The 24,158-nt window shown below is 43.3% G+C and overlaps 1 protein-coding gene across 2 annotated transcripts in view; it reads left to right on the top strand.

Annotated features, from left to right (window-relative positions):
- LOC126278445 (uncharacterized) overlaps window positions 1–24,158 on the top strand; it is a 1,166,048-nt gene that overhangs the window by 1,043,588 nt on the left and 98,302 nt on the right. For both annotated transcript variants that reach the window (XM_049978561.1, XM_049978562.1), the window contains exon 3: window positions 13,306–13,441. In XM_049978561.1, coding sequence (XP_049834518.1) covers window positions 13,306–13,441 — 136 coding nt within the window. The remainder of the gene's footprint in view (window positions 1–13,305; window positions 13,442–24,158) is intronic.

The following is a 24,158-nucleotide window of genomic DNA, read 5'->3' as shown; positions in this document are numbered from 1 at the left end:
AAATGTACGCCTCCTGGTCTCGCAGAAAAAACTTCCATTCAGTCTTTCTTGTTCTTCATTCTGCATTTATATAACACGACGCTTTGAATAATATTGTAAGTAAATATACTGTGCTGAAATATTTTTACAGACAGCAGTATAATATTATTCCTTGTTTGTTTCCATGTGTGTCACATGGGTCCCAAACAATGAAATTATTCTTACCTGTAATTTCCTGGGAAGGTCCTCTTTCTTATGGCAAGAATGTCCCACAGCGCCATTAAAAAGTATAGGAATTTTTTTAAAACATGTTAAATAGATATTTATGTCATTTGGTGTCCAGTTTCAATGATACAACCCATTTTCAGACTGATTTAAAATCCATGACGAGACGAAATCATCGGCGCTTATGAACTATCTACATTGACAGAAACGGAAAGTGTTACACAATGTACTGCTTGACTGAATGCTGCCAAACTGATCACCTTGCATAACCATGTGAGGTTTTACTATCCTCACACATTGAGTATGGCAGTTTGATGTAATTTTTTATTTTATCGTTTCAGTTATTTGCTTCTCTGGCGAGGGCTATGCCATATCTTACAGATCACTGTCTGACAGTAATAAAAGACCACGAGATGGAAATGGTGTGCACATCTGATGACAGAGTTCTAACAGCGTACTGTACAGTTCGAGTATCTTTGTCCTAAAGGCGCAAGGTGGATCTGGGGTACAGAGAAACGCAGTGAATTGTCAGTCAAACAGCCAGAAGATTTCAAGTTTCTCTATTAAAGCTCCCCACCAAGGTTTAATGCAGGAAGCAGTGGTGTGGCTGAGGCATCCACCATCCTGCTACGCGTTGACGTCCAGCAATGCTGACAGAGTGCAGCATCAGCCGAGCAGCTACTCGTGATGCAGCTGCCTCTGTCACTGGTGACTAAAGTCCTGGCAGACATCGATGACTGCAGCAATGAGTGTGGTGACATGACTTGCACCTGCAGTGCTGTCCAGCAGGCGGCAGGCAGGTGACGTAATGGCAGTGACGTACTGCCGCAAATTGATGGCTGGAAAGCTAGCGCCCAGGGCCAGTGCTGGCCTGATGTGGCAGCAGTTCCAGCTCCGTTGGTTTCAGAGCAGACTGTCCTGTCGCAGAGTCAAACTGTGCTCCACAAACAGCAATGTCGGTGGAGCACCAGGCGTCACAGCCCCATGGTAATAGAGCTGTGACACCACAACAATTGATGTTAGTATAAATTGGTTAGGTATTTGTAAGCTTTCGGACTGTGTTTGCTTCGGCTTTTCTGAGTCTTGAAGCACATATGGTAAACATTTCATTGGCTGCCCGGTGTGGTATAGGTTCCCCTTTTTCCATGTAGGTACTGTTGTGTCAACTGTTTCCACAGCCCGCCAGGACGGTTCGTCTCGCAACAGTGGGATGATTGTGTTGAACTTTGCAAGACATAACACCAACTCTGTCCTGCAGCCGGCATTACTACAGCCTACTTCCTTTACCTTGGCGCTTCAGTCTGGAACCGCGCGACCGCTACGGTCGCAGGTTCGAATCCTGTCTTGGGCATGGATGTGTGTGATGTCCTCAGGTTGGTTAGGTTTAAGTAGTTCTAAGTTCTGGGGGACTGATGACCCCAGATGTTAAGTTCCATAGTGCTCAGAGCCATTTGAACTTCCTATATTGCGCGTTTATGACCGAATATGTTCCGTGCGCTACATTTCAGTAGAACAATGGTGTAAGTACTTGATGATAACTGTATACCTAATTAGAAGATCTTCAGGTGGTGGTTATAAAACAGCGTTTCCAGGGGAAGTGCAGCGCAGCTTTCTGACTTTGAGAGTGTTCGAATAATTGGCATGAGGAACATGGGAGCACCATAGTTGCGGAACGCGCAAATTATTTGCGTCAGTATAATGTCTGTTGGTTGTGACCATAAGGACCAGTGACAAAAGTGTGGCAAGCAGAGTAGGCATAAGTGCTTACCGCAAGACTAGTCCTGGAGAAGGTTGTAGAATGGTCCGATTGACTCTGATGGAAGCCAACGGCAGGCTGCAGTATAGATGGTCCAAGCAGAGTTTCGCCGGCCTGGGACCTTACAGATAGAGACTCAGATCGTGTCGAGCCAGAGACAACTGAGACACCGAATGGTATGCTGTGGCACTCAGCGATGAGTCTAACTTTTTTTGTGGCAGTGAGATCGACTCTAACGTGGTCGTAGACGACTTCATGATAGGTGACAGTTACAATATAAGGAATATTTTTATAATATCTGAGCGGAGGCTATAGGGCTTTTCAATGGGGGACAAGAATTATAAACCCTTTCCTCATATCCTTCATGACCAGAGGACCTAATAGCATATTTTATGAGGGTAATGCAGGACTCCACACTGCAATTCACATGACAAACACTTTCATGAATGCACAGCCCCATTATCAGCTTTATTGGTCCTGTGTTTTGTCACGTATTGAACAAGTACGAAGCGTTCTCGGTCTTCTAGCACGTCCATTCAGCGTAGAACCTCCAGATATCGACGATAATCTACATATTTTTCGTCAGGAGGCACTCACTGAACTGCTGCTGTTGTGGCCTTATACAGCCCATAGACGGAATCTGACTGGTTGGTAATTACGTAATCTGGTCATAGATGGTGTCACAGCATTACATTGTTACTGACGAGCCTAAAGCCGGCCGCGGTGGTCTCGCGGTTCTAGGCAAGCAGTCTGGAACAGTGCGACTGCTACGGTCGGAGGTTCGAATCCTGCCTCGGGCATGGATGTGTGTGATGTCCTTAGGTTGGTTAGGTTTAAGTAGCTCTAAGTTCTAGGGAACATATGACCACAGCAGTTGAGTCCCATAGTGCACAGAGCCAACCAGTCTGAAGCCAACTATGAATCGACACAGATGGTGTCACAGGATTGCGTAATTGCCAACCAGTTGCAAATCGTCTGTGGTATATATAAGACCACACGAGAAGCAATTGAGACAGTGAGTTGCTCCTGAGGAAGACGATGGAGGCAATTGTCGACAGTTCGAGGTTTTATTCTGAACTGACGCGGCAGGAAGTACGATAATGTTTTATACAAGAGTGCCGTCGCGAAAGATGTCATTCTCACCGACAGAGCACGCCTGTAATGCCGTAAGAAACTGTATACCTTCACACCAAACTCCAGCCGGCATTAGTCATGAAATGATACGCGCGTATTTCGTGCATGGAAAGAAATTCGTCAAGATGATATTAGTGACCTGTGTTTTGCATGCCACAAAGAGTATATTTTGCCATGGGGGTCACAAATCATATTGGTGTGAATGATAGCCACGAGTTCCGAATGGAATGCAAGTCCAATCATTTAATACCCATTATATGATAAACATATCTGTGAAGTGTGATAAATGCAGAACGGGTACTTCATGGTGTAACACTTACGATTACCTTCCTGTAGGCATGAGTTGTTGACATGTTGGTTCCACAAGATATTACTGTTTTGAAGCTGCTGCCTCACCATAGATATTCTGTTGAGGATGATTGTACAACCGACCCATGTTACTAAATGAAATAAACTGCGATTTGAGTGTTTTGAAATTCTTTGTAGCAGTCATTTCCTGTGTTCGTTAAAGACTGTGTCTAAAATCAAAAGCAAGAGGCCTTCTTATGAATGGGAGTTTTAAATTAACCCATCTACGTAATCCACGGAGTGAGAAAAGCCACGCCAATGGTGGAATTCTTCACTGAGTGTGCCCCCAGGGCGACTGCGTTAGGTCCCTGTTCCCCAACTACAGAAATCATTCATTCCGCCTGGCGCCGGCGCGCTACAACAGATTCCTTTTCCACAACAATTTTTGCTCTAAAAGCAGCCTAAAAGGTTTACCTGCGCCACGTCGCCTTTCCCAGAGAGCAGAATTAGGAGCGAGGAAGTGCGCAGCGGCCAGAGACGGCGATGCCGGCTGACGGCCTTTTTCTCTCGGCGCCGTTTCCTTCACCCCCTACCTACCCTGCTGCCTTTACCCCCACCCCCACCGCCCTCGCCCGCCGCGCCTGTTTCCTTTCCCCGGGAACGTGAGCTGCCTACTCGGCTGATGCCTCGCGACAAATGGTCCACACGCCACCAACAATTTCTGGCGGGTGCCTACCCTCGTCTGCAGTGCCCAACACCTTGCTACTGTCTCCTTGGCAACGGGCGCACGCCAGCTACGCCGCGGAAGATGCGTTCCATTCCCCCGCCCGCGGGGCAAAATTCTCAGCGGGGATCGGTAGCCAAGCTGGCCAAGTTGCCGGGTTGACTATGGAACACAAAGAAGCGACCGTACGCAATGGACAACAGAGCGCATTTTGAACTAAAACATTACGATACTTGGTTCAGTCGTCCTTTACTACATTCCATCTTGATACGTGGCAGAAATCTTCACCGGAGCTGTCCCTGTTGTAATGTGAAACCTGAGTATCTCCTAGCGTGTAAAATGTAGGTAATGAAGTTGGGTGACGTTTTCGACAGCCGCCGACATTTTGACAGGTGTTCAAATTGTCATATTCAAGGCACAAATTCGTGAGTGACAGAGCGTGCTCCAGTCAAATTGTCGACAGTTATCGAAGACGTCAGGCTGCTGTGTTCCCATAAATGGATTGGACATCATCGAGTATACGATATGCCGGGAAAGTTTCGTGATTCTTAACATTATGATATTTCGGAGGACAGAAAGCCTTTTTCGGTGAATCGGCACTAACTCAGGACAAGTCAATTTTGTGAAACAGACCTTCCCTTATTCATGCACGATATCTTGCAATCAGTAGATGCATGTAAATAGGAACCTTATGCCTTGATACGATTATCGGAATGCATTAGATAAAGTGACGCGTCACAAACTAATGATAAAGATATGGACATATGGAGAATATCCACATATATGAGATTGTCTCTGTCACTCATTTGGCTAACAGGGTCCAGTGCATTATATTGATCTGTAGAAGAGCTCCGTGCAAAGAAACGTGGATTCCGATGGTATTATTCGTGCGAAACATGACTCTTGCTTTTCTCGTATGACAACCTGAGAGCTATGGCTCAAAGCAGATGAAGTATTTTTTGCCTTTCGAGAAGCGTATATCTCCGTACCTGATCTACGAGCCACGTTAGCCGAGAGCGCTAATGCGCTGCTTCGTGGACTCGCGTAGGCGCGCCGGCCCCGTATCGAATCCGCTTGGCGGATTAACGAGGACGGTCTCTGTGCCGGTCAGCCTGGATGTGGTTTTTAGGCGGTTTTCCACATCCCCTTAGGTGAATACCGGGCTGGTCCTCCAGTCCCGCCTCAGTTACATGGCTCGCAGACATCTGAACACTTTCGCATTATTCCATGGATTACATTAGTCGAAGACAGTTGGGGTACACTAATTCCGTCCTGGGGGGTACGGTGGCGGCAGGAAGAGCATCCGGGCACCCCTTAATCTAACATTGCCAAATCCGATTAATCATGCTGGGTACCTGCGGGAGAAGGCGCAAGCGAAAGAAAGAAAGATATCTCAGTACCTGATCTCAATGCTTGTTAACTAAAGTACGAGCATATGGCGTACGAATCGAACTGATGAGTAGGATGGAATGGGGACAAGAAAGTTATATTCCACACACAGTCTTCGACAGACGTAGAAGGAACTTCAGGCGCACCCCAGAGAACTGTGTTGGGATCTTAATAAGTTTACAAAAAACTTCCTAAAACTGAGAAAAAATGTAATATCATGCATTGTTCAAAACGCCTTAATATATTAGATATACAGTTTTACTTCCGGCTCTTTTTCTCGATATTCCAGGCTTTATTATGAAAACCTTACAAAAAGTTAGGATTCAAAGTATTGACTATTGCTGGCCAGTATTTTCTCCCATCTTTCATGCGCCATACGAATCTCGTGGCAGAATAACTGGGCGTCTTTTGAGAAGATCCATTAATCGATCCAATTTGGCCGTTGTCCATATGACCGGACAGGCCGTGTACCATTGGTCGAAAATGTTGGTAGTTAGATAGAAAAATATCTGCCGGCCGATGTGGTCGAGCGGTTCTAGGCGCTACACTTCGGAACCACGCTGCTTCTGCGGTCGCACGTTCGAATCCTGCCTCGGGCATGGATGTGTGTGATGTCCTTAGGTTGGTTAGGTGTAAGTAGTTCGAAGTCTAGGGGACTGATGACATAAGATGTTAAGTCCCATAGTACCTAGAGCCATATGAACCATTTGGAACAATGTCTGGAGAATACGGCAGGTAGGGTAGAACATTGCATTTCAACTTTTCCAAGTACGTTTTGATGGCATCGAGCATCGTCATCCTGGAAAATCGCCTTTTAGTGTATATCGCTGTGTTGTGGCCGACTGCCTTTCCTTGATCGGCTAAAACGCATTATTTCCTTTGATAACGATCTCCTGTCATTGTTTCCGTTAGTTTCAGTAGCCTCGGAAACCGACTCTCTTTCACCACTAATCCAGTCTTCAACGTCAGAATATCGGCTCGTTAAGCGCTGGGACTATTCTCTGCACGTTCTTTCAACAGGTGCCTCACCATAGCCTTTATCCAGCATTTTATAAGCTTTAGCCACAGAAAAATTGATACTTCCTGCAAATGACGACAGCTAAGGTTTATAAGCTGACGTATTCTGTCTAGAATCACTTTTGGAGGTAATAACAAATCGACTAATATTTTGATGGAATTGCCTTCTCAACTGCCCAAGCTTACTTTACGACACTTACTCGACGTGCGACCTGAACCACCACTTGCCGCTTCTGCCTTCTATTGCAAAATGGTTGAAACCAAACATGTAGGCCCAATAGTAAGCTATGATGACATGCGAATGGTCAAGAGTTGAATCAGTCAACTCGTACAAGTTCCTGAGTGCAAGCGTTTGTAAGCGGTATGAAATGGAACGATCTCGTCAACTCAGTAATACGGAAAGCAGGTGGTAGATTTTGGTTAATTGCTAGTATACTGTAAAAATGCGAAAAGTCTACAAAGTAGATTTCTTACAGAACACTAATGCGATCCAGCTCTGAATGCTGCTCAAATGTGTGGATGCCATATCTGTAAGATCAGATGATACTGAGCGTATAAAAAGTACGGCAGAGTAATGACTGATTTAAATGATACACTGGTGAGTGTAACGGAGACGCTGAAGGTCCTGAACGGGCACATACTTAAACATAGACCCAAATGATCCTGTGGAAGGCTACATGCTAACTTTCAAGAACTCCCAAAAGATCATGTGAATGCCTACTTGCTAGGTTTCAAGAACCAGTGGTAACAGAGAAATACATTAAGGACCCTTTGTATCATTCCCGTAGCGACTGAAATTAATTGATTATTTACAACGCGCACAGATATATTGTAGGAGTTGCTCTCCCCATGCCTCAACCACGAAGGAACCGAGAAGAAACTTGTATGAGAAGTATCATTTGCCATGCTTTTCATAGTGGTTTCAGAATATTGATGCAGAGTCTTCAACAGAAAAGGAAGTATCATTGCGTATGTTCCAAGAAAACTTAAGAGGCCCACTAAACTTTTCGATAAACATCAATCATTTTTTGAGTCAGAGTCGGTACCAGTAGCAGAATGTTTGCTGATGATGCTATAGTCCAGGGGTCTCCAAACTACGGCCCGCGGGCCGAAACCGGCCCGCGACAGCCGGCAAACCGTCTCGCGTTAGCTTGCCGGACATCCCCGGTATCCGGCCCGCCAAATATTTGGGGTGGTATCTATACTGCCAATAACTGAGTTTCGAGGCCTATCGCGACCAATACACCGCGACATTGGCTCTGCTACTCGCTACAGGACTACACAACTAAAACAACTAAACTTATTGTTGCACCGCTTGAAATAACAATGCGTTGACGTACTCTACCTCTGTTACATCTTGCAGTAATAGTGTCGCTAACAATGATTTTGAGATTTCGTTAACTTTGCAGAACGCTTTCGTGAAGAATGTGCAGTGACATACTTTTTTGTCGGTGAAATTCCCTAGAATGAAATGCGCCAGAATTTCGGTCAGGTACGCCAGCCAATCAAAATTATGTAGTTAAATAAAAATCTTAGTTCGTTTCAGTGCTAGCTATTCGCACAACCTTAGATTTCACGATTTCATCTTTTCTTTATCCTTACATTACGGTGATCATTGCGTGCTAGGGTGCTTTAATCCCACTACGTAGATCTTGGCTCTTATGACTTCGTGGAGGAGTCAATGTGGCCGCGGACTAAAAGGTTTGGAGACCCCTGCAGTATAGTCTAAAGAAAAGTATAGTAGTAGGCTGGTCACAAGAGAACTCAGAAAGTACTGCAGCAGCGCTCTTCTTGGTGTAATGAATGGCGTACTTAAATGTCGATAAATTTAAGGTAATGCACAAAGATGTTCGGGCTCACATGCGGTTCTTCTTTGTCGAAATGTCTTGGCCCAAACTCGTCTAGGTGTTGTAATTGTTGCTTTACACGCCCTAATCTAGATACTCCTCACCCTTTGGTTAATTTGTCTGGCTGATGGCAAGTTTGCGAAATTGTGTGAAACAAAGGTAATGTAACATATAATAACGGTAATAATAATATCGGGAGCTCAATTAACGACCCATAAATGTTGTAGTCCACACAGTTGCGATTTGGTTAGAATAATATTCATTCAGAAAGAAAACTATTAGCGAATGCGGTCACATTTAGAGTGACTGTTACACTGGAGCCCATATCCATTTGACAGAGTTCGACCATTCACAATCTCATCGCGAATTGCAAGTCCAATACTCCACCTCGTTAACCACGATAAAAGAGTTCACACCAGGCTCGCGGCTGCTCACCGCTCAGAGGCTAAGTCCTACGGTACCACACAACGCGAAATTTTCTGAGTCGTTTCACTTCCTAGCTGCCAAAAGACCGGCTGTCCGCTTTCGCGTCCCAATCCCAACTGTACCTTTTGGTGTCTCCAGCCAAACTGTCCGCTTTCGCGTCTGCGCCAGCACTCTACTTCTGCCCGTCCACGGCCGCGTTTCCCGCACGCCGAATATCCTAGCTCAACTGACTATGGCAGTTCCCTTTCCTGAAGCAGTGCATCCGATTGCCTACAGCTTACTCTACATTATTGTACATTTTAACACATGTAAATAATCAAAGCTTCACCACTTCCACGTTCTAAATAAAGAAGCAATAATATCCATTGCCTAATAAACGTTAAATTCATTTAGATAAAACCAATACAATCTGCTTCTCAGCTCTGAATGTCACGGCCAGCAGCGTTGCAACAATGTGCTTTCTGATAAATAAATAAATAACAAAAGTAACTATTATGCACTAAACTTTACAAAAAATATTCTATTACCTAACGATTCAATAATGTGTCATGCTGTCATCGGTCAGTGTGTTTTTTGTGGAGGAAATGATGATCTGATGCTTAACTGTAAATACTGATCATTTAAATGGACTACATCTTTTAAACAAATAAAGTTACAGAGTTGTATTTTACAACGATTGTCATTTTAATGATGCACTTCTATATGAAATGTCGATCTTTAAGATCGACAAAAGCGTTCAGATTTTTGCATTCAGGTTTTTGTTACAAAACTTGTTAATTTCACTTTCACAGTAAATCCTAAACTATTATAGATATGATCAGTATTCAAGTTTTATTGGGATCACCACGAACATTTATGAACAATGGTAGATTAAAATTACTGTGGCTTCATTCCCTGCACTACTGCAGAATTAAATAGTTTTTATAAACGTTTCCCTTTATAGCCAATATTAGGTCTATCATATTTAACACTACTACGTCTCCCTAGCCCCAAAAGCACTGTACTGGATTTTCCTATGACGTAGGTTTTCCTCTGTCTCACTCGCACGCTATAGCGCTAGACAACAGACACCTGTGAGTTTCCCCATCTCGTCGTCAATCTGTGCCCTTTGTGGCACACGGTCCACAGGATTCGTTCCACAATTCCTGTAAGCTGACTTTGTTGTCCATATATTTAAATGATAGCGCAGTGCTCGTTAACTCACACAGCGGAAAAATGCTCCTATTGGAGCACAAGAAAGGGGAGTACGGTCCTGTTTAAATACTCTGACTGAAGAGTGGGGTACCAATTAACTTATTCTATCTCCTCCACTCCTTTACACGTTTTCCCCAACCGTTTTGGCATGCGAACATATTCATGCTCTTTTTAACGTGTAAATTGTTCCTCGCTCTCAAGAGCTAACCTAACTGTAACTCGCCCACAACCACTAGTCCATCGCTGTAAGTCGCTCATCCACTTTCACTTGCACAATTTAAGCTCTCTTTTTAACATGCAAATCAACCCTCACTCCCACAAGCTCACCTGTTTGTAACTCGCCGACAGCGTAGAGTATCGCTGTAAGTCGCCCACACTCATCCACTTCCACTTGCCTAATCTCACTCACTCATTCGGCCCAACTCGTTGTCATTGCCTCTTTGTGCCTGTGTAACTGTCACTGCCTTCTGTCTCACAACCACAGTCTCATTCGTTTTGTTCTACTACTTCTGCTACTGTTACTATGACTGTCTTCTCCCACTGTCACTGTATCCCTCTTGCTTCCACTTTCTTCCTTCCCACTGCTGATGCCTTTTCTCTCTGTCACTATCTGTTCATTGTTGTTATTCTCTCAATATCATTGGTTCTGATTCATTTTCATTTTCTCCTTTTCTTATTCCTCTCACACTGGCATTGTTTACTTAGCACTTTTCCCGGAATTATTCTGCCACTGCCGACTACGTTCAACAGCCACTGTACTCCGCTTTCTCTAACACTGCCATCGTCTCCTTCGTGCTTCATGTACTACAATCGCTGCCTACTACCTTCCAGTATCTATTACTTTTCCTTCTCTTTCTCGCTACCACTGTCTCCTTCTCTCTCAGCATAAAAAAGCGCGCCACACTAAAGCTGTTGCGAAAATTCTTAAGGATGTCCGAGTTTTCAGTCCGAACATATTGAACGAGAGCATATTCGTCTTCCTTGTGCTGCTTCAGAAGCATTCTTCCAGTGGTTCCCTTGTTCTCCCTGGTAAAACAGGGCTTTCACTCATATGAGTCAGTAAAATTTCGCTAGTGTACTTACGTGAAAATGAAATAACGCAAAATTAATTTTTAAACTGAGATGGATTTCAGGTTCACCAAAATTTTCCTTTTGCTTCAGTACTGCAACCTGGGGTTGCCAAAACTATCTGATGATAACGGAGAGACTTTACAGGGCATTTATCCGCGATACGTCACCTTATAAACTACGTCTTCGCATCAAACTCGGTTTTACGTGCGTATTTTACGTATACAAATAGAGTAAATTTGAATCTTTGCATCTCAGAAATGGACGAAGGCATGAAGACAACCTTAACCTTTGTTCGAGATCGCCCTCTTAGAAATATATCATAAACGTAACTTACATTTGCTGTGCGTGGTCGTCTTGGAATCCTCGGCTCGGTTTTGGTACCCGGAAAAGATATTTTTGGTGTGTTTCACAATAACGTATAAAGATATTTGTAAACGGGAAGATGTCATTTATAGAGAGTGACCTAGAGAATATATTGTTAAAATTTGAGGAACGTGGAACCGTTAGTTACTTAGGCATCCAGTGCTGACGACGAAATCATAGTGAAGATTACTTTTCTCGGGTTGGCGCAGGAATCGCCCACGATGTAAATGCTGCCTCCATAAGCTCCCTAAGGTACACGGTATCTTACATCAGCTGCAGAAAACATCAACCGATTTACTCCGTTAGCCTAAGCTGGAGAAAGTGTGTAATGTTCAAATTTTGACATTATACTGTAGGAGAGTTATAATGAACGATTCCTTTTTTTTTTGCCGTGCATATGGTGTATGTAAAACATTTGACCCTACCTTTCTGTCACCAACAGAACACGAGGTACGAGCCCCGGGAATATCCGTTTTTATGAGCGGCGTTTAGGAACATATTGGTTGCGCATGCTTTAGCTTTCGAACCGATAACAAAGAACATTACGAATGGTATCGAAATACAAGATAAGCGTTTAAGGGGGGTAGTAAGTCAAACTGGCTGACTTGGAGCAGGAGAGGCACCACAGGGCATTTTAATTTCCACTGTCTACACTTTTACAAATAAATTCATAAAACTTTGTCAACACGACCAGGAAGGATTCAGGATTCAAATTCATAGACATGGCCAAGTCAGCCAGTTTGACGTCCTACCCCCCTTAAACGTTTATCTTGTATTTCGATACTATTCGTAATTTTCTATGCTATCGGCACGAAAGCTAAAGTATGCGCAACCAATTCATTCCAAAACGCTGCTAATAAGAAACGGATATTTCTGGGGCTCGAACCTCGAGTTCTTTTGCTGACACAAAGGTAGGGTCAAATGTTTTAGATTTGCATGGCCAGAAAAAGAATAGTTTTGTTATAACTCTCCTACAGTATAATGTAAGAATTTGAACATTACATATTTGGATTTCAGAGCTAACATTGTTCCTGCAGTTTACTTCTCATCCAACATAAATAAGACTACGCATGACACCAAACTTAGAGGAAACAATTTCAATGGATGGAGGCTCATTTGCATATTCTGTCTTAGATACAGGTACTTACTTACTTTTGCCTTAATTTATATTTATATTTGTCTTTTTAGCAGCTGTTTCAAGACTTGTAGAGGCTTCTTTCATTGCTCTTGGCTTTCTTGAGGTTATATGAATATCATCTGCAAATGCCAGAAACTGGACTGATGTATACAAGATAGTCACTACCTCTTGTATTGATGCCTTCATCTCTTAAATCTTTTCCAAGGTATATTACACAGAAGGCAGGATAATGCGTCTCCACTTTTTGTGATCGCAGTACTTGGTAACTTATTCTCAGTTTATCACTAATAGTGACAATTCTTACATTCTGACCTCGGTTTACAAAAGGCATCACTTAGAATCAACCATTGGAGCTTTCGGTGGCTGTCTCCGTCATCGCCATCAGTAATTAGAAATCACTGGCTACGTGGGTGGTCACTGTGTTCTGCCCATAGAAGATGTTCAAAAATCCCATTACAATCTTCTAGAACTTGTTCAGTGGATTGAGTACATCATATCTTGAACAGGAACCTCTGACCGTAAACGTAATCCAACGACGCTACAGAGTGTCAAAGTTATAGGCGCTGACGTCCTACCCCCTTTAATGAGTCCGCTGAGTTGTCTGATAGGACACCTCATGAGTTGAGGGTGGAAGTGATCTTTAATGGTTAAAATTTTTTCTAGAATAAAACGGTCATCTGCTGTGCTTGATCGGTTAAGGTGCTGAGCGCGCAGGCTGTTTGGCAGGCGGTAACCGGCCCGTTTCTGTTCGCAGATGAACAACTCGACGGCGAGCCAGGTGGAGCTGAAGGACGTGACGCTGAGCAGCTCCGGCCGCTACCGCTGCGAGGTCTCCGGGGAGGCGCCCTCCTTCCAGACCGTCTCCGAGCACGGCGACATGACCGTGGTCGGTGAGTAGCCCAGCGTGGTGGATGGCAGCCGAGTGCGTGGCGCGTCCTATTAGCTGGCCGCAGACGAATGGATTTCTGCGACGGGTCAGAACTGGAGGTCAGATCTTTAGGTATTTTTGGCCAGTCCGCCCCACCAATTTCATGCCCGTGGTTTACCACTGTTCTGCTGGTCCCGCTCGTCTTTTAAGATCTGCCCTACGGCGAGACCTCTTCGTGTGTGGAGCAAAACTGGAAATGAAATGAACAAGCAGATTCCGTTCGTTGCTCTGTTGTTTTTCCGGATCGTGTCCTCAAGGTCCGACAGCCTCAGACTTTTATTTTATTTATTTATTGTTCCGTGGGACCAAATTAAGGAGAAGTCTCCATGGTCATGGAACGAGTCAATACATGAAAGTATAACACGATATTAGAAACAGGTAAAATGAAATAAGAAAAATACATTCAGGTGACAGGTCGTAAGTTTAAATAAAGAAAATCAACAAAGTAACACTGGAATTTGCTTAATTTTTTAGCTCTTCCAGGAGCTCCTCGACAGAATAGAAGGAGTGAGCCATGAGGAAACTCTTCAGTTTGGGCTACTGCTAAGATTTTTGAGTTCTTGTGGTAGCTTACTGCACTCCTTTCTGCACAAGAGTCAAGGAAATGCATTCCACATTCTCAATATTTCGGAGAATTACCTTCTGCTTTCTGTTCTTAAAGTAAGAGGCCAACCAATTGTAAGCTACTCCCCTTACTCCATAATGGTCCAACTTCTGCAGTAATATTTTGTGGTTAACACAGTCAAAAGTCTTCGTTAACTCATAGAAAACACCTAGCGTTCGCAACCTTTTCTTTAATCCGTCCACAACCTCACAGACAAAAGAGAATATACCATTTTCAGTTGTTAAACCATTTCTAAAACCAACTGTCTTTGATGCAGAATTGTCTGCGATCTTCGGGCACTGGACCAGATGAGACATTTTTCCTGTCCTAAATTTCTTGTCTGTTCCGATTCACTAAGTGCCCTTCACTCTTTGCAACGTTTGTATCCAGCAGATAAAATAGTACAGACTATCCAGGATGCTCTCCTCCACCTACCGCGATTGGGCAAGGTGTTGGTTTCCTGCTAGGTTCCGGGGCATGTCGGCATTGCTGGGAATGAAAGGGCAGATCTCGCAGCCAAGGAGGCTTGTCTCGATCCACAAGTATCTCAGTGTGCTATACCCCTGCACGCACTCACCCCGCTGTTGAGCTCACGAGTCATGTGTCGGTGGGAGGATGAGTGGCTGGAAGTGACTGACACTCCGTATAGTCAAGCCCACAACGTGTGTGTGGTGTTCTTCTTTTCAGCCCCGTCGACGGGACGAGGTTCTCCTCACTCGGCTTCGGGTAGGCCACAGCCCTATGACGCATGGCTTCCTGCTCCGGCGGGAGGACCCCCCAATGTGTGGTGCTTGCGCCGTCCAGGTCACTGTGCGCCACGTTTTATGGGATTGTGTTTTATTTTCTGATCAGCGGGCCGTGGCTGACTTGCCAGCGGACCTGCCATCTCTTTTAGGCACACTCGGACGAATGTGGTTAAAGTTTTAAAGTTCTGTGCCATGTCAAATGTGTTTAGAAAGATTTTAGGGAGAGGATCTTAATTTGCTCACTGTGTGACAAGATCGCCCATATTTTATGTAAGTGGCCAGCCAATGACAATTTACTGTGGCATTCTTGTTGCTACGTTTTCTCTTTCCTTACGTTCTAATTTCCATTTTCCTTCTTATCCTGCTTTCTTTGCTTGTGTGTTTCAGTTTTATTAGGTCTGTCCACATTCGTCCCCTTTAATTTGTGTCAGGGCGCTGATGACCTCGACGTTGAGCGCCCATAGGCCCCAACACAAACACACACACACACACACACACACTGATCGTATGTTATTATTGGCCGGGGTTTCCCCTTCGGGGTTCGGTCGCCGTATTGCAAGTCTTTTTAGTTGACGCCACTTCGGCGACTTGCGTGTCAGTGAGGATGAAATTGATGATGAAGGGCGCGCAACTCCAGACCCCTGCCGGGAATCGAACTCGGGCTCCCTTCCGTGGTAGGCGGTAACGCTACCGCTACGCTACGGAGGTGGACAGCGATACTGGATATTTTGGACAGATGGTTGAGTGTAACGAAAACTTGAGTCCCTATAATCTGGAGTTTCTCCGACTTTTAAAAGCCACATGTAAGCTGCAAAATGGACAAATGGAGTGTCAAATTGACATTTGTAAGGTACACTTTTGGGAAGATTTAATCGCTTCAGAGGAATCAAGGTGAAAAAGAAATCTTGAATGAGTCATCTGAAACAAAACTGAAATATTTCACTAACAGCTGCTACTACCTAGTTAAATGGAGCGTCAGAAAGTACAGCTTTTCAAGGACAAGACATATTGCAGATTAATTGCATTGGTCAGATGGTTAACTGTCAAAATGGCATCCTTTGAATCAAGTACTAAACTCAGGGCGTTCCAAAAACAGAGGGAGCTAGGAAATCGATTTTGAAAACGGCTTTATGGTAACAACTTAGTTTTTTCGCAGCTGTATGGGTGGCTATGTTTTCTTCTGCGGTCGTTGGCGCTTCACGGCACAAATCAGGCAACTACCGTGCTATAGTTTGAGTCACGAACGATGCTACTCAAGCGTGGCTTGTTCTGCGCACTTACGTCGCGCATACTCCGACAGCCAATGGGCGTTCAATAGCGTTCGCTCTGCTCTGAATGCCGCAGCCAATGCGAGCATTAAGCACGATCGAAGCGAGTTGCTTAGTGAATTTCGGTCTCATTTGTTCCGAGTTGTCAATGCTGATGATAGTGGTAAGTGATAAACTCTGCATAAGCAAGAGAGAGACCTAATTTACAGGAGATACGCTTCCTTCAAGCGCATAGCACGCACATGCGCGTACCGCAACTGTCGATTGGATTTGTCAGCAATGCCATTCCCGTCCGTGCCTCGACATAAGCGAACTGCCATCGCTGGATGGGATTATAGCTTCAGGGATCGTCTTAGGCTGACTCTGGTAAGGATCACAATGAGTTAGATGTGGGGAAAATCGACGCTCAGGTAGAGTTTATTAATCACAAAAAAATCATTTTTAAGAGCTTAATTACAGAAACACGTAGCTCTAAAATAATGTCTCTGCTCTGTCTTGAACTGGGAGAGAATAGGTACGCCCGGCCATGGGAGATAGAATAACTGTTATTTAAGTCACAGTTAATGATCCACATGGTGCACTAATTGTCTCTTCTTGCACGGGACTGACGACTTGCCGTAATACCAAAAAGTCCTCGAGCTCTCCCGTGGTAGACGCCAGGTTTCAGCACAACAAGGCGGAAGGCCGTGGTTGATAGTGGGAAAAGAGAAGGTCGTGGGAGGTTGCAGGAGAGATTCCGATATATGAGCTACGACAACGGTCGACTTAAAGCATAGATAATTCGGCCGTGGGGAGCTTGATCTGAACTAGCAACCCGTGGTTGTGCACTGGAATTAGTATGGTCGAGGTGCAGAAAAACATTGCAACCTACTTGCTTGCATGTGGTACGTGGGGCTGAAATAGCGCCTACAACAGCAGTGTGTAACCTCCCCCTCACTTATCGACCTTAATGACAGTGGAAAATTGAACCGCGTGCTCCTAATGGAAATTTAGGAAAAGCAATCGTCACCGAAGTTAATTTCTCGGTAAAGAGAGAGGAAAGAGTTACATCTAAACGAAAGGAAAAATGCAATTTAAATGGGTGGAAATTAATTTTGAGAAAAGGGTAAAATTAATAAAGAAAGAAAATGTGCGGTCGTTACGTTAACAATTAATTGGCGTTAATTAGATATTTGAGGTTTGGGGAAAATTGCGGTCGCCAGTCCTATGGACAACTACTATAATAACTGAAAAAGAAAGATTAATGCACATATATTTAGCACTAAATGCGTGGCAACTGAAGGGTGACACGCGTTGTGTGAAAACTGAATGTTTGTCAGAAGTCATAAATTTCGCTACACTCTGACTTAATTTAGCAAAAGAATTAATAAAACCGGAAAACTGAAAGTTAATTTACTGACTGAAATTAATAGTGAACTTTGTTTCTGAAGCACTACGAAATAAAATAAAATAAGGTTAGTCTTGGGCTACCTCAACAATCATTTCAAAAGCTACTTGAATCTACGCAATTTAGAAATAAGATATTTAACTTTGAACTTGAACTAAATGATTCTGAACATTTAACAATAGTAAAATTTAGTACTTACCAAGCTGAGCTGCAGTCACAGGTAAGCTAAAATATGGTAACAAAACTCGCACTCTTAATTTGTGCTTGCGTAATCTAAATATTGTAGCCAGCTATGAATACTTTAACTGAACTTTGAAATTAAAGCAGTGAAATGGAATGATATTACATTAATGCTGGCGTTTGAATTTCAACGACACTCGAGTTCACTTCGGAAAAGGAAGGGACCCTGCTTGGTAATGCAATTGGGACAATGAGCAAGGTTCGAGTCCTGCCTCGGGCATGGATGTGTGTGATGTCCTTAGGTTAGTTAGGTTTAAGTAGTTCTAAGTTCTAGGGGACTGATGACCTTAGAAGTTAAGTCCCATAGTGCTCAGAGCCAGCCATCGATGAAATCGTTGGATAGCATAGTTTTCCCTAGGCAAGACCCAGCGTAAAAATACAAATAGTATTTACAAAACAAACCAATTATACATCGACATATATAGTAAAACAATTACAATATGTAAAGACACAGAAATGTCATATTTTCAGGTAAGAAGATAAGGAAAAAAATTATAGTACAATAGATGGAAATAGGAGGATATGCATTTCTGGCGTTACACGTGCCATTGGCGTGGATACTTGCTTTGTTGTGGGCGCGGCTGGCGCTCCGGGATATTTCCGAACATTCAAGGCAATCTGTCGCCTGTGATCGGCTTGGCGGCATGTAAGCTGGCTGCAGTGGATGACGCCTCATGCATGGCTACCCACAGAATGCTGGCGTGCGACTGGTTGCTGTCTCGTAGGTGCGTAGCCACAGGCACAGCTGACTCGGCTATAAAATGCACTGGGTAATAATTGCTTCAAGTCGTTAGGTGTGATCTGTTTGGCAGGTGAATATTCGTTACTGGTCAGTTCTTTGCCATGTAGAGCAGATTTAAATCTTTGGATTCTTTGTTTTTCGTTTTGGGTGATATTGACCAAGATCGACTGTTCTATGGCTCAACTCACCAGATCGCCCCCGGTAGCTGAGTGGTCAGCGCGAAAGACTATCAATCCTAAGGGCCCGGGTTCGATTTCCGGCTGGGTCGGAGACTTCCTCCGCTCAGGGACTGAGTGTTGTCTTGTCCTACTCATCATCATTTCATCACCATCGACGCGCAAGTCGCCGGAGTGGCGTCAAATCGGAAGACTTGCACCAGGCGAACGGTCTACCCGACGGGAGGCCCTAGCCACATGGCATTATCATTATTATTACCAGATATTATCGAAGAGTATGCATGTTTGAGAGGCCTTCCACCATTTGGCAAAGAGCAGCGCCTTAAACCAGACGGAATTCCTACAACTACGATGGAATTGCTCTTTCACGATGATAATAGTGAGCGTGAAGAACTGAAGACGTTATCACAACTCCACTACTCATCACATTCGAAATAGTGAATTTCTTAAATTGAAAACAAATAAATGTCAAATTACAGCATAAATGGAAACTCCTTTGCTTTGCCTTGATCTAGATTTGTTTGATATTAGAAGAATACCGATCAGTATTGAAACTTTGTAGTTTAAGCTTTCGAACTGAACTTGAAATATAAAGAATATTTAGAAACAAAAGCTCAAATCTTTTTTGTGATAATTTCACAAAAAATAAGAAATTAAAAAAGACTTACACATCTATCAGTGATGCTGGACGTTTTTTTATCGCATATGATGTTCTGATTGAAGATTTAAAGTGCAACGTTGGGCGTAACGTTGAATTTTAAAGAGCACTAGAGGTTATTTGTCTGATGTATTATGTAAACCATGCAGTATGCTGTTCTGTGGCCTTTACGTATTTCCATCTTGTCTGTCAGAAAATGTAAAAAAATTCTTCCCAATTTTTAGTCTCAAAAATGTTTCAGTAGATAAACCTCCAAGTACTTAGAAATAAAATGGGTGTGGCGCCAGAACCAGTTTCTCCCTTACGAGAGCTTTCGTCATAATTGTTCTTTCTCACTCAATTTTGCTGACAGAAAAAGTACATACTTTCGAGCAACATTCGAAAACCCGTAAAACTTTTCTCTAACCTATTTTATTTGTTGCGTTTACACAAAACATCTGACATTTTTTAAAGTTTTGTTTCATACTTTATCTATAGACCAAGGCTGTGATGTATGTTCCACAGGCCAGAGGTCACTGGCGACGGATTTCAGTGTTTGTAGCAGTATCTCGTCGGAAGTACGTTGTACAGTGCGGCGTTTGTGGCAGTATTTTTCCATAGTACAGTTACGAAACACGTTTATATCTTCGAGAGGAAGTTAGTACCGACAAAAGTAGGAGGAGAATTGTGGCTTTCGTTAGCGGCTTAAACACCATGTACTCATGTACGTGTTGAAAAGGAAATCGCAAATAGTTTATGAAAATATGGATTGTCAGAAGACAACATTTCAGCCATTGGGTTTGATTCAGAAGAGTGGGCACTGTTCTGAGAACCGAAGAGGCTCGATACGTTAAAAGATAGTGTTGTTGATAATTTGTGAAGTACTGTAGCTGGTAATACCGGCAAAATAATAGGCATAACACATTCACAGTTCCTACAATAATGAACATAGTACAACAATTTTTTTCGGTGTCCACCGTAGTGTTGTTTGGTACTATTCTTCCTTTCCTCCTTTTTCTGATTTTTGCGAAGTCCGCGCCGTCAAGAGCTATCTTCTGGAACTTGGTCTCAAATTTTGTGGTAAAGGTTTTAATACAAATTGTCCCATAGTTTCAATACTATCTAGAGACGTTTCACCCATCCCTACGAACGTAGCATTTACTAAATTCTTGTCTGTGTGATGAGCTTGGGTCACTTTTCACATCTGAGTTCGTTCGCTGTACAGTAAGTTTTTCGGTGTGATCATTGTCCACTGCTTCATCATACCTGAAACAACTGAAAGGTGCTGTGACACGTAACCCACACGTAACCCACACATAAACTCACGAACTCCCTGAAAATGTCCCAGGAACTGCCGGTTCTCACATCGACAGATACTGGCATGAAGGTCATGTATCCAATAACGCAAAGGCGGTGCGTGCCAGCTTTCCAGAAGCCATCGGAAATATTCATAGCCAGTCGCTAAAATCCACTCGTTAGTGACCAACTGCTGAAGGTAAAATTATTGTCTCCTTCCATGTGAATGTCACATTTGTTGTATAGTCACACAGTTCGGATGTGTTCCATAGATTCCACTGTCACTTAATTCGCATTCATCCCAAAATCGGCTTCATCTTGCAATTAGAGTCTCAAGCTGGTTTGCAGTTCCTAGATCTGTTGGTGCATGGCAGATCTGAAAGTACTGTGGGACGCAGAGTGTACTGAGAACCTACAAACACAACTACGTATTTAGATTCCATTTTGCACCACTATCTAGTCCAGAATACATTCAGACTTCAAGAAGAATATAATAATACCAATCCCAAAGCAAGCAGGTGTTGACAAATGTGAAAATTACCGAACTATCTGTTTAATAAGTCACAGCTGCAGAATACTAACTCGAATTCTTTACAGGCGAATCGAAAAACTGGTAGAAGCCGACCTCGGGGAAGATCAGTTTGGATTCCGTAGAAATATTGGGAAACGTGAGGCAATACTGACCCTACGACTTATCTTAGAAAAAAGATTAAGGAAAGAAAAACCTACGTTTCTAGCATTTGTAGACTTAGAGAAAGCTTTTGACAATGTTGACTGGAATACTCTCTTTCAGATTCTAAAGGTGGCAAGGGTAAAATACAGGGAGCGAAAGGCTATTTACAATCTGTACAGAAATCAGATGGCAGTTATAAGACTCGAGGGGCATGAAAAGGAAGCAGTGGTTCGGAAGGGAGTCAGACACGGTTGTAGCCTCTCCCCGATGTTATTCAACCTGTACATTGATAAAGCAGTAAAGGAAACAAAAGAATATTTGGAATAGGTATTGAAATGCATGGAGAAGAAATAAAAACTTTGAGGTTTGCCGATGACATTGTAATTCTGTCAGAGACGGCAAAGGACTTGGAAGAGCAGTTGAACGGAATGGACAATGTCTCGAAAGGAGGATATAAGATGAACATCAAGAGAAGCAAAACGAGGACAATGGAATGTAGTCGAATTAAGTCGGGTGATGCCGAGGAAATTAGATTAGGAAATGAGATACTTAAAGTAGTAAAGGAATTGTGATATTTGTGGAGTAAAATAAGTGATGATGGTTGAAGTAGGGAGGATATAAAATGTAGGCTGCCAGTGACAAGGAAAGCGTTTCTGAAGAAGAGAAATTTATTAGCATCGAGTATAGATTTAAGTGTCACGAAGTCGTTTCTGAAAGTATTTGTGTGAAGTGTAGCCATGTATGGAAGTGAAACACGGACGATAAATAGATTGGACAAGATGCTTTCGAAATGTGGTGCTACAGAATAGTGCTGAAGATTAGATGGTTAGATCACATAACTAAAGAGAAGGTGTTGGATAGAATTGGGGAGAAGAGAAGTTTGTGGCATATCTTGGCTAGAAGAAGGGATCGGTTGGTAGGACATGTTCTACGGCATCAATGGATCACCAATTTTGTGTTGGAGGGCAGCATGGAGGGTAAAAATCGTAGAGGGAGACCAAGAGATGAATACACTAAACAGAATCAGAAGGATGTAGGTTGCAGCAGGTACTGGGAGATGAAGAAGCCTGCACAGGATAGAGTAGCATGGAGAGCTGCAATAAACCAGTCTCAGGACTGAAGACCACAACAACAACAACATCTAGTCCAGAAGCAGGCAGTGCTCTTCACTCTGTCTTCACGTGCCTTTCGTATAAATGAAAATAGCTGCTTGGAATTTGAAGTGAATTTCTTAAAAGATACCCTGAGAGACGTCGACTATGGTGTTTTTTCTACAGAGAGCGCTTTAAGACGAAATATTATTAATTCGGCTGCTAAGGAGGACGAGGAACCGCCTCCCCACTCCTTTAGGTTTCAATTTGTTTCTACAGTTACTAGCCGCGTAAGCAGAATTCTTCGGAAAAATTATATAGAGACCTTTTTCAGTGACTACAACATGACAGATAGTTCCGACGGAAAACGGACGCCTCTGGTCACCTCCAGTCTGCGGGGGTCTATAATTTCGGGCTACTCAATGGCCAGGTGCAAGTCTTTCAATTGGGTGCAATTTCGGAGACATGCGTGTTCCTAATCTACCTCAGGGGAGAGAAAACGTACAATTTAACGTGGAATCCGAACCACATGTCGTTCCTGGCGACACTTCAAATCGTTGAGAGCTGAGGGATAAATGAAAGGCAGACTATAAATTTCTGTGGTTCGACCTGAACGAAGGACGATTACGGTTTAACGTCCTGTCGACATCTAGGTCAATAGATTCGTAGGACAAACTCGGAGTGTTTCAAGGATTTGGAAGTAAATCGGTCACGCCATTTCAAAGGAACCATCCAGACATTTCCCCTGAGCGATTTAGCGAAATCAGGCAAAACTTTAATCTTGACGGTCTTCGTCCCGAATGCTAGTCCAGTGTGGTAACCATCCGCCATTTCACTCGGTACGTTTCGACCGGGATTCTATCCACGATTGTCGGTTTCCAAGCAAGCGTTTTACCTCTAGCCCACCACACTCGACGCAGAAGTCTGTAAAGTATCGGGTGGGTGTGGCAGAGTGTATACAGATGAAATTCGAAGAGCAGAACAAAAAAAGCATCAAAGAACGCGAACACCACACCCTGTTAATCTCCTCAGCACTTTGGGTTGCATCCCATTTTCTTTCTAGCTCGTAGAATAAAGTAAAATCGCTGTGTCTTATTGCAGGATTTACTTTACACCGTGTGATTTCAATACTTCTATTGCTTCTGCATCTGCATGTTCGCAACAGGTGGCAGCACCTCTACCGTGGTGTAGACGTATCGTCAAATAAAGGAACAGTGGAAGCAGAACTCTTAGGCTATAGCAATATGACTGAAGTGATTGCTTTCCTGAAGTTTCTGAGACTTCCACACAGTTATGACGCCTAAGCTGCAGGTCCACGTGTTCTGGAGGCGGACTGCAACTACAGGGGTTTGGTTTCCGTAACTAGTTTGATTCTCCTGTCCATGGTCAGATGGTGGGGGTGTGAAAACAAGGCCATTTTCGGTGGAAAACATCTTGGAAAGTATTTGTAAATTGTAAACGACCTTATGCATCGAGTCACAAAATCAGGAAAAAATAGTACTATACTTATAGAATATTATTATGTTATCATCATCATTGTGGCCAAGATAGATACGAAGCCCACACCTACTACAGTAGTACAAGTTTATATGCCAACTAGCTCTGCAGATGATGAAGAAATTGAAGAAATGTACGATGAAATAAAAGAAATTATTCAGATAGTGAAGGGAGACGAAAATTTAATAGTAATGGGTGACTGGAATTCGAGTGTAGGAAAACGGAGAGAAGGAAACATAGTAGGTGAATATGGATTGGGGCTAAGAAATGAAAGAGGAAGCCGCCTAGTAGAATTTTGCACAGAGCACAACTTGATCATAGC

This window comes from Schistocerca gregaria, chromosome 6, assembly GCF_023897955.1.
Source record: "Schistocerca gregaria isolate iqSchGreg1 chromosome 6, iqSchGreg1.2, whole genome shotgun sequence".
NCBI lineage: Eukaryota > Metazoa > Arthropoda > Insecta > Orthoptera > Acrididae > Schistocerca > Schistocerca gregaria.
Note: the sequence above shows the minus strand (reverse complement) of the source record. Positions and strands in the feature narration are given on the sequence as shown.